The sequence below is a fragment of the Styela clava genome, chromosome 8 (assembly GCF_964204865.1).
Source record: "Styela clava chromosome 8, kaStyClav1.hap1.2, whole genome shotgun sequence".
In the NCBI taxonomy this organism is placed as follows: Eukaryota; Metazoa; Chordata; class Ascidiacea; order Stolidobranchia; family Styelidae; genus Styela; species Styela clava.
The window spans coordinates 15976768-15989014 of record NC_135257.1 but is presented as its reverse complement, the minus strand read 5'-3'; the positions used below and the strand labels follow the sequence as shown (position 1 = coordinate 15989014).

The window sequence follows — 12247 nt, the reverse complement described above, 5'->3', positions numbered from 1 at the left end:
CTTTAACAACTAGGACTAGATCATTACGACTACGCGAAGTCGCCAAATCCAAACTGGACTCGCTTTTTTAATAGAACCATTTTTCCTATCTATTGCTATAAGATTCCTTTTCTTCCATATATTTATAATATATAGACGGGAATCGACAATAGTAACCGGTTGCTTTTAGCAACATCTAACTTTGATTGGTAAGCGCACAAAAAGTGGTCCATCATATTATCATCGATTTTTCTCATCAGATTACATCGAAAACATTGCTTATCCAACTCGGCTTTTAGTTCCTGTACACACTTCGAATACCACAATAATTCGATCAATTTGCATTTTTTTTTATTTATAGCTATTCATTTCATAGTAAAGAAAATAGTAAACAAAAAATCAATAAGTAACAGTGCAAATGTACAATATACAGAAGATAATATTAAAAATAAAATGGAAAAAGTATATAATTTAATACAATTTAAAAGCATGATATCAAAATCTAAAACATCGTTTTGAGTTCAGGCAGTAAATTCCAGGTTTGAAACTCAAAATAGAAAACCACAAGTAAATATATCTTTTGAATACGTAGAAAATTTCAATCTGATATAAAATGGTGCGATTTGAAAGATAAATTCGAGCGGATTATTTTGAAATAGAATTATACATCAGCTTGAAGCACCCAAACAATCAACTAAATGACGTTTTAATATTTTGAAAGTGTTACAAGTTTCCCATATAAGATTCTACAATTTACTAAAAGTATTGTTTTCTCAATTCGAAAGCAAGACAAAATCACCCCAAAACAGCTTACGGCTAAGTTTTGGATTGCAGCAAACGTATGCTTTGAACATTGCTTATCTATTGAAAGTAAATACACATCTTGTAAAAAGCAAATAAACATTGTTTCGTTTTTACGATATACATGTGCTTCAAATTATCATATATCTTTAGCGTTTAAAGACATAACTTAAAATTTTCGAAACTTCGCTTAATTGCAAAACTGCCGCTGTCTTATAAGTCGGTAAATATATAATTGAATTCGCATTTTTTTCTCAGACCATGTCAATCAATCTAGAATGAGCCACGTATGCACGAACCCATAATGAAGCTTCTTATTCATGGCTTTTATTCTGCAGGCTACAGTTTGTTCAGGGTGACTATCTGCTAGCCCAACAAATCCAACCAGTTAAAAGGATTGAGGGTTAAGCTGAAGTAATATAAAGAGTATACAGTAGCAAATACTATAAGCTACCGAGAATTAAGTGATGTTACACTTGATTTACCAGTACTTTATATCGATCATTCCAAATAGGAGGATATGTACAGTAGAGAAATTTGTAAATGTTACCATAAATTCTACGTTTATAACAAATAATAACATTGCGTTTATTCATTATAGTTGGACGTATGCAGCCCAATGTATATTGAATTTAAAGAATATGATATTTGTCACTTATGGGGTTTTCAAAAATCTACAGACAAGGTCAATTTAACCTAATAGCGTGGTGGAAATGCGCTTCGTTGCCTAACTATAAATTATAGCGGAAAGGAGCGGTCACCCCAAAAATAACAAAAAAATTTTTTTTCTTGTGCCATCAAGTTTTCTTGGACAACATTGAACTGTCTGTCTCGAAACGGCTGCCAACGTACGAAATAAAGTATTATTTTTTATATAAACATTCATTTGAAGGCGATGCCCACAAAAACCTACTCACAGGTGTATAAACTCACTCAAAAGTACATTTTCGAGTGATCATAGACGTCAAACGTCAAAATCATATATATTTCAATTAAAGGTTGATTATATGATATATCCAAGTCTATGAGTTTGATGGGCTTAACCATTTATCATAATTTGCCAATACTACTTCCTTCATATAAATCATATTTGGTGGTTTCAATGTTGAAATATAAATTGTTTTGGGATTTGGTGATATTTTGTGATATTCTAAGGTCGGTTCAACATGAAGATTGAAATGAGAAATGGATAAAAATTTCAGATTTGATTGAGTGAATGTAATGAACGATGACCAACAAAAATATTTGCATTCAAATGTTCATACAAGAATGGTCCATGCTTAGGCTTAATGGCGAGTTCCAGTAGTCGATTGAGCCAGTTATTATTTTATTTTGATTTGAATATCACGGCCACATATTTACAGGCGGGCGTTGAGGGATAACGCACGACAGCAATACTTGCGCGGGAAAGCGATACAGAATACGATTTAGTAGTAAACGCGTTGCTCTTGGTTGATTTCGACTTACTGCACAATAAATGCCTGTATAATGGACAAAATGGCGAATGCACATTTCCATTTTTATTCGTCTGCCTCATTTAGGGCTTCTCAGTCTCTGGGGAACAGCCGTAAGAGCACTCTTTACTTTATTTAAAAAGCTATTGTTCCGTTTCAAAACACTATTTGGTGACGTTGGTAAACTAGCGTACCTGAATTCTGCAGCACAAGATACTTCAGGGAAACGAAATACCGGGAAAGGATTACTGGGTAACGGAGCTGAAAGAGGCGGGCCTCTATAACTGTCTTTCAGGTGTAATACTTCGTTATTGTTGTCATCCTCTGCGCCACTAGGTGGATATAAGACAATTGATGCAGGTGGAATTTTCTTGCGCTTGCGGAATGATATGGACTTTGGTTGCGGGCGCGATAGCGATTCTTCGTCGGCAAGTGCTGCCGCGAATGTATTGTCTTGTCTGCCATCCAATTCAAGGTCTTCTTCGACAATAGTAAAATCAACCGAAGGTAACCGGTCAGACAATCGTCTCTCTGGTGTAGGAGGCAGACCCAATCCACTACCAACAGTCGCTCTTCGGGGCAATTTTGCATCTGGGCCACCCGAACGGGACCTACGTGATCCCAGAGGAAATTTAAAGTCGTGTGGACGGTCTTCATCCCGAACGGTAAGATCGTTTGACGAAGCACTTGTTTCCATCATTCTACGTTTTATCACAAGACCAATTGACTTCGTAAATACTCGAGTTGCATCTCCACATGATGATTTCGCTGATACAGTAACGTGTGTAAACGAAAACTGGTTTTGCAATCGCTTCATTTTGGTCCCGTATGAATTGCTGTCAACGAAACACAACTTATTAATAAGTTATCATTAAGTAAACAATGTCAGGATCAGCTGCACAGCTGTATTTCACAAATTTCAAAAAATACCAATATAGCCCGAGGGCTGACTGACTTTTAAAGCAATATGCTGTTTTCTGTATTATATTACGAGATATCGACATTTGTTGGAAATGAATTAAATACAAATATAATGCAAACACGTAATGCTTTGCGTATATGGTTGAGTAGCGTGAGATTACTGCTTCTTTATTCTGACTAAGTGTTAGTGGATTGTGTATACATCGACTGCAAGGTGGTATAAATACCTTGCATAACAATTTCACGAATTTTATTCTGTAACGTTTGGTATTAACAAAGTCAGACTTCCTAAGACAAGCAGATGCAAGCACTGGAGCTCAAAACTTACTACATTTTTGTAGTGATGTACTCAAGTTTTTCATAAAAGAAACATAGAACTTCATGCAAAACACAAAGTTCGTGACAATGCTATCTCACCATGATTCGTCTAGATCTGATTTGTTCCCGACGACTAACAATGATGCTCTTGGTGCAGCTTCTGATAGGTGCGGCAATATATCGACGACAAAATCAAACGATGATCTGTCGTCAAAACTGTATACTAGCATTATGACGTCTTTATCCGTCTTCTGATTTTTTGCAACGTCAATGACTCGATCCTGCAATAAATAAATATGATATGAATATTGCCCGTTATTTTATTTCAAGGTATGCATCTGAGAAAGCGACATAAAATTTTATTGACTCAATGTTAATTTCAAAATATTCAAAAAAAAAAAAGCGCGAAATGTAATCGACACGGACTGATATTCTGCGGCAACTATGCCGCTTGCAATCTCGCTTTTAAAATATATATCTTGTATATATAACATCTGACTCACCATCAAGAAATATTATTTAAACAGCGTACTTCAAGAGATTATTCTTAAAATTAATACCTTAGTGATTAACCCCCGTGCTCCCCACGTTTGGAATTTAATTTTTACCGTATTTGTTGTCATAATCATTACCGCATCTTGCAGTACTTTTACTAAACCTGTATGTCATTTCTACCTGACACCCAAAACACAACTAATCTGTCAAAATTAAAAATAAGCGAGAATTTAACAGGCGTAAAGTGGATTCTTTGCTAATTATGGATGAGTTAGTTCGGAGGAAATTATATTAGATCATGGAAATTACACCAAAATGTATTTTGACTTGAGGTGAAAAGCTCATTAGAACATGAACTTCAAGGTGAAGATAGGAGACAGTTTGCTATGTGTATTTTAATAGTTATTTCCCCCAGTGCAAGGTCAACACGCAATCACATGAAAGTAGGGTTGCAAAAAATCATTGAGAGTAATTTCGGTAAACTTGGTTTCCAAAAATGGGTGTAATGGCCGAACACGATTACCTGCCGTTTGGAACAACCAATGATAATATTGTTGAATAATTTGTCCAAGCTAACATGCCCCACGTTACAAACATCTAAGTTGGGTCAAGGTTGAGATTAGTTACGTCCGCCGCGTGTTTGGGCTTAACTTTAAAATCAACAAACAAAATTTGCTTCTAAACATGATCAATTTTGTTATAGTTGGCACGCGGTAGTGAAGATAAAAATTGATTTTAATCGGTTGGTTTATTTTATGTTTGGGCATATTTCTGGCTTCTTGTTAGGCATGGTATTTTAATCGCATCTGCTCTCATTTTGGGCAAATATGTGAAAAAATCGTAAACCTAAATAAAGTTCATATCTAAATTGACATATTCAAGAGTTCTTCAGTAAAATATTCAACATACAAAGTTTTGAATATACGGTCCATTAACAATGCGCTGGAACGCCTCAAACCCAGATGCCATTATCGTCATTCAACATTGGCTAAAAATATTTTTCATATTTCAGTCCAATAACTTAATATTTTAGCCTGTTTACGAGCATCGATAAAATTTCTAATTGAAGATGAACTGGGCCCGTGAGTTGACGATGACGTAAAATACCACGATTCTAAATATTTTCAATTTAAATAACAGGTAACCACTCATTTGACGTAATTTTTGTTACATCGGCACTGAAAACGCAAAATATATACAAACACATCTTTTTCACTTTACAATAAACATCTTATTTCTCAAACCATGCGTCATGAGGTTGCATAATATATTGTCAGTTACAGAAATGACATCACAAACTGCTATCAATTTCAGAGGATTATGGGTACTTTTTCCACCCGCAATCCAATTGAGCACTTTTCTCGGCTTAGATGATAAATGGCTAAACATTGAGAATATCCAGGTGGTGCGCGCCATCTCAATATCAATAGCGTTTAAAGTTTGGTCCTGATCCCGCTGTGTAAGGGCTTATAGGTATTTTACAATAACAGACTATGCAACGACCGTTCCATATATATCGAAATACCTTAGATGTCGCATTACAGTTGCTTGAACGTCAAAAACGTACGGTGCAACTTGTAATACGTTTCAAAGTAATGACGCGACGATTTATGCTTGGTTGAGTGCGCGATCACAAAAGTGATAAGATTGAGGTTTTATCATGAGCTGTCAAGAACTAGTGACCACTTAAGCTTCTTATCGGAAGGCTTGTCAGTGATAAAATTCGAAAACAAATTTTTTTCGTGTTCATTTAAGAATAAATAATATAATAAAAATATTAATATCCCGTTTACTGATTTAGCTAACAGAAATTAAGGTCTATTGTGGCTGACTTCCTTGATTACTGAACTGACAATATGTACTGTGATAAAATCTTAAAATTTAATATTAGTTCAATAAATAAATTACATCAAGGTTGTAAGTTTAAAAGCACGTGTCAATCAAAAGTCAAGTGTTTAATAGCATATAATATGACTCAGAAAATGATCTACATTACAAAATAAAATTAATAACTATTGTGGTCTTATTAAATTTGACTGAAACAACCAATATGAATGTTTTCGCGCTTTTTATGAAAAATAACCGATTCTAATTGCTATCATATCCTCTGCTTTTTGTTGAAAAAATCGCCTATTCCTAACAATTGCATACCAAGTATTGTAAAGCATCGATGTATGCAGTTTCCTCGCAAAGCAGCAATCTTTGCAATGAAATGTATGAAAAGTATATCATTTATTGTCTCTCGTCACCAGCCGTGTGGTCTCAAAGGGTGCTAACACATGTACGCCATTTCTCCTGAGCTTAGACTCCATTACAGAATTTAGATCGTGTTTTTGACCAAATTTTTAGATTTAGGTTCACGCGAGAACGATTTCACAACATGTTAGTAAATAGCACATTCTTTATCCTATTTACCCAGTTTACCCTACGGATACGAAAATTCAAACAAAAGGCTGTAAGAAGACATTGGAATCGAATTTCGATTTGAGATACGCTTACTTGTGTGCACTACAATCAGTAATGCTGTAACGCAATCACGATTTTTAAACCTGATTTCAGACTACGTAGCTTTGATTTAACATTATCCGAAGATAAATTCTGCTTTTTACTTCGAAACAAACTAGTCCAATAAGGTAATTGCTAAAATGAAAATAAAAAATGGTTTTTACAAACTAAAGTTGCTTAGAGGTCAACAACATTGCATACATTCGTAACAAAAGAGATTTTCAATTCCCACGGTCTTACATACACTGCAGGTTTGGTTTAATCAAACTCACCTGACCTCAACGTTTATCGGTTAATGCAAGATCTTTGGAATCCAATTTATTCGAAGCCTTGACAAGCTCTACAATTTGACTTGAAATTTTAGAAGTGAAAAATTCACAATTAAAGGAATTTCAAGTCATACCTAATCACTTCAAACTTACAGTATATGGAAATAAATGGAAGTTTGCCTACTGGGAATAACAAGTCAGGTTACCCTCAAGTTACAAGTTAATTTTCGGACACGAAATGGACCTATAGATCATTTTTATATTATGTTGATATAGTTGTTGTTGTTCGAATTCTTCTTGTTGTTGTTGTTATGAAAATATCGCTTTTCTGTTTATCATTCATTAACGTCCATAATGTATTTGTCGAGATGCAAAATATCAGAAATTTACAAAAGATGATTACATTTGTTGTAGCGCGTCAATGTTTCGTTCTGTGAAAATATTACGTTCGTCGATAAACATTCTTATGCGTCATCTAGAATTTCAAGTCCAGTTTGCACAGATGTCTGTACGCTTTTGCTCGCGATCTTTACGCATATTTACTACAATTATCGACCGCAAACAAATACAGGAACTGCATTAGCGCACAAAAAGCCACATTAATTTTCATTTGTAACAGATGAATGAACAAGACACTCGCAATCGTAAATTTTGACGAAAGAGAAGAAAAAGGCATGTCCACTCATTTATGATTCATTGTGTTTTAATATCACCATTCTCCATATAGGCTAGACAGATTTAAAATCATTTAAAGAACAAACATTACATAAATCATTGCACTTGATGGACAGTACGCATCTTATTTTGGTTTTCTATTAATCAAATTCAATGTCTGAAAAGCACCCCAATAAAACGTAAGCGATTCAAGTAGCGATCGTGGCCCTATATCCAACCCCTATTCCAACATATTTATTGCGCTTATATATCCAACCAACGCTATGCCTAATTTACGTGTTCAAATGTCGGATACATGAAGAACAACAGTATGAAAAAATGTTGATACCCAGCGTTTAGCGATGCTACGGTACTGACGATATATCACTTATAATGAGGAGTCAGGTACAAGTTACTTCAAAGCATTGATTGATTGATATAAATAAACACATATATTTCACTGATGATGTATGAATGATTTCATCGTTCACAAATATTACACAACTCGAAGTTATACAACATGTATATTGATTATCAGCCAAGCACATCTGAAATATCAAATTTAGAAGAAAGTGAAAATAAAAATAGGGATTCTGTATAGCGCTACGCATTTACAGTACGAAACAATATAAAACAATATACAACCCGAAAATAATATTTTTGATATGCTATGTATCTTACGTAGGTCTTATGGATATGAATTGCGCAAGTTTAGGGATGTTTCCCTAGCCCTTGGCCACCACAAGAACGAGTTAATGTTTACCACTATACTTATAATCTGTCCAGGCGAAAAATATATGAGCGCGGCAAAAAACATTTACGTCACAGTCGCTGATTAGACACGGAAGTAAACAAGGAAGTCGGTGCGCAGGGTAACATCCCGTATCCTTAAGATTAAGAGTGAAAATGAATCCTTACCTTGCTGGTTATCCCACTTGTATCAACAATCTGAACTTCGACCTGTCGTCTCATGAAATTTAGTTCACATTTGTAAGTGATGTCTGAAAAGATAAATTTTGTTTCAATTTCAGAGTAAAGGTCAAAACAAAAAAAAATCCGTTAGAAAATTGCGTTATCGGATATAAAAGTTTTGATGCTGTTTCATTGATCATTTTACCGAATATCATTTTACAAAACTTGATACAATTATGTTATTATAAGAAAAATTACGGCTTGCTTTTCTGAACAGCAGACGGTTGGAAGGCCGCTTCTAGCGACAAATTATCGATAACTATAAGTAGCCACGGGTGAATTTCGGATTAACGGTAAAATGACCACAGAATTATGCGAACGACGTGAAAATTGGTTTGCGATATAAGATAATTTTAAAATTTCAGGAATAATAAGTCACGCAGGATTCGTTTTTGGACGCCTTACTATGAAGCGCCAAGTTCACGCAAAAGCGGTTTAAAATGGATTGTTATCCCTAAAATACCGCAAGTTACCGCGAAATTACATAACCTCGAATTATTTGTCAGCCGATCATCAACCGCTTTGGCGCCTGATTTTTAATTTGGGCAACAATACAAAACACGGTGAAGTAATTAATATGAAATTAGCGGTTACGTTCATGCAAAACGATTGAAAACAAGTTGAAAAACAATGCGGTTTAATTGCAAAACAGCGTTGGGCAAAACGAAAAAATTAAAGGAAACGAAGAAACTTCAAAACTGCTTAGGAATATGGTTTAATACTGAAGGGGTTGAGAATTTTAAGAATATTACATCTATTTTTCGGTAATAATTTACCGAATTGCACGTATACGTTCATAAAATACTCAGCACGTTTCGAGTAGTCAACAAATTTTTAGATTTTTTTCAGCATGTTTTTCTATTATTTACCAAACTATTAAGTTATAAAGTTATAAAACAATTATAAAATGTTTAGGAGATTGTTTAAATCAAAGTAATTATTCGTTAAAAATAATGACCTGTTAAAATTAGCAGTCTCTACTCCAAGTATTTTAAATTGTTGCGCATTGTTCACCTTTTTACCCGTTTCGACGGTATTATTTTATAATTGCCCCAAAAGTTGAGATGATAATTGGATAAAATTTGGCAATGTTGTCAAAATCGTGAGAGCAGCGCAAATAAACAATTTTTTAAATTAGGCCCGAGTGTCTTTGAGAACCAAAGTCATACCATTGGAATAAATTTTGATGGCGAGACGCCTGATCTACATAGTCTCATTTCAAAATGCTTGAAATAGCGTTGTGTGACCATTCATAATCTGGGAGCATGGAATTTGCGCCTTATCCGAATGCAGCTCAGTACAACATGCTTGTTTACGAATTTAATTCATTTGTGTTTACTTTTCTCGAAATGATTTAATTTTTATTGAGGCAATAAAGTAAGAGATAAGACATATAAATTATTATACCTGTCCCGCTAATGTAATCTCCTATATATCTCTTGGTCAAATATCGGACAACCAGAGCTGCAAACAAAGAACAAAAATTTATTGGACGTGTCAAATGCCATGATAAGGTGAATAGTACTGTTAAAAAGATGGTAAAATTAACTTGCAAATCTGAAAAATGCGGTGTTTTTGAGAAACTGTTGAGTTTACATCAAAAATGTTGCGCGCAAAAAGGAACGATCAATGAGTTATCCGAGCTCAATTCCACATAATGTTAATTCCAACGCTTAAGTTTGTTTATATACTATCAAATTGTATAGAATTAATGTTTTTGTTTAGTAGTATCGTTACAGAGCAATTAAATAAAGGCTAGGTTCTTCTCAGGAAAGTAAATAATACGGTTTAAGTAGACGTACCCGACAATTAGCGCACAAACACAATAAATCTAAATTTAGTCTGTCGTTAAACGAATAATGAAATTTAACAATTATAAATTAAATTGCAAAAATATTTTCAACTTAAAATTGAACGGTTTTATCTCAAATCGGTCGGGCTATGGTAAACATTTTCCTGGAAAAAATGAAGGTAAACAACAATTATATAAAAAATCTCAGCTTTCGATTTAAAAAAAAAAGTTATAAAATATCGTCCAAAACAAATTGAAAATTGATTGAAATTTTAACACCTAATATTCCAACCCTAAACATTTCAAATCAAACAGTGAAATACGCTAATATATACTAATAGCAAAGTTTTTCGAAATTTATAAAAAAAAAACATTTGGTGTTGTCTGTCGAAGAAACAGCTGGTAGGAACGATTGAAAATCAATTTTCAAAATTATTTCCAATCAATATAATACCGGGTAATTATTATCTCAATGTTTACAAAAACAAGCGGTAATTACACGTTACGTAAAAATACAAATAATCCTTATCTGTTATTTCCGGATTTATTGCATAAGGACTTTGGGAAACCGAATTATCAGACTCTTGAAGAGAGTATTAGAATAAAGAGTGAATATTGTGCGCTCCAGAAGTGAGTGTATCAATATGGAGATAACTAATTTGTTCGCCTACTTTACATCAAGTTGTGTAAAGAGACTGAAACCTTTGGACAAGGGGATATTCACTTGGCTAACACAGACAGTCCCCGAACTCGTATTAGAACTAAAATAAGGAATATTGGAATAAAATTATGGCCTAACCCTGACCTAGTACACATACTACGGGACCGGGACTATCGAATATTGTGATTAATAGAACATGAATAATAATACTCGTGCGTAAGTGGCCTATTTGGTCATGTTTAGCAACAATTTTTTTCAGTCTACACTTAACAGATTGTACATACACAGCAGTGTTTCATATAGCATGCCGTGAAAATAACATTCATCTCTAGCTCTAGTTGGACAGGAATAATATTGATTGCACAATGCATGAACTTTAGTTAACAGGATGTATCGATGGTCTAAGACTCTAAGAAATTGCATTATTTTAAAGAATGCGAAACAAAGTAAATTTCCTTTATATCAAAATGAGTGCGCGTGACCTTGCTTAATTAACGAGCGATTTCTCCTAAAAATTCATGTAAATTTTCACTTAATTCACTGTCATTTGCAAAAAAAATCGCATTTTTCAGAGTTACCATTTCACAGATTGTTTGAAATCACAGTCACAGAAAGATAGATAAAATATCCGTTTTTGTTCATACTTTTTCAATATTTGCTTCATATTTGAAATAGAAAACCCTTAAAAATTCTGTTTGGAATTGTCACATTTGCAAATTTAGGAATTTTTCTAAAGTGTCAACCATATGTGGTTTCTATATGGCCATACGCGACTCATTAATATATATGGAAATGGCGACATTTGTCCGATTCAAACTCGCCCTTTATCTTGTACCATTTCATGTAATTTTCAGGCACGCCTTCTACAAATTATATTTAACTACTCAGCAAATTTTTAGGCATTAAGAAATATTTTCTTAATATGGGTCGACAAAATTTATGGTAAATAATAAAATTGCCAACAGTGGTAGAGAACACGTTTTTGGTTGGAAACGAGTATAACAACAACGGAAATTACCAATGTTCCGATGGATTACTGTCGTACGTATGGTATTGTAGCATATCCTAACACAGTAATATTTCATTCTTTAAACATGTATATATAGACTGAGGTGCGCCACTGTCGAATCTAAAATCTTTCTATTTTCATGATTTGATAATTCGAAAAGTCTAACTAACTGCTCAATTGTTCAAGTTATTCTTGGGATCGACTATACGAAAAGACGCTTAAAAAACTCTAGAATAAATTTACCATTTTTTTCTTACCTGTCTTGCCCACACCTGAGCATCCAAACACAGTTACGGTAGCAGAAATACTAGAATATTTTTCGTTCGACCACATGTTGTACACTTTGATGTATATATATCTCCAATACAATCACCACAACCTCTCTTCGGCAATGCTAAACTAGAATTAAAATCAAAA

At 34.0% G+C, this 12247-nt stretch overlaps 1 protein-coding gene across 1 annotated transcript; it reads right to left on the bottom strand.

Moving 5' to 3' along the window:
• Positions 1–314: 314 nt before the first annotated feature.
• On the bottom strand, positions 315–12247 carry LOC120346157 (ras-like protein family member 12). The gene is made up of 5 exons (XM_039415824.2): positions 12088–12247; positions 9776–9832; positions 8315–8397; positions 3573–3754; positions 315–3070 (listed from the first exon to the last, which is right to left on the bottom strand). The coding sequence occupies exons 1-5, from the start codon at positions 12161–12163 to the stop codon at positions 2314–2316; spliced, it is 1155 nt and encodes a 384-aa protein (XP_039271758.1). The 5' UTR covers positions 12164–12247; the 3' UTR covers positions 315–2313.

Coding starts and splice junctions, on each gene's coding strand:
- LOC120346157 (XM_039415824.2), bottom strand. CDS start 12,163: ATGTGGTCGAACGAAAAATATTCTAGTATTTCTGCTACCGTAACTGTG. Junction 3,755..8,314: donor CAAGTGGGATAACCAGCAAG/GTAAGGATTCAT, acceptor TATTTATTGCAG/GATCGAGTCATTGACGTTGC. Junction 3,071..3,572: donor TCAGATCTAGACGAATCATG/GTGAGATAGCAT, acceptor TTTCGTTGACAG/CAATTCATACGGGACCAAAA.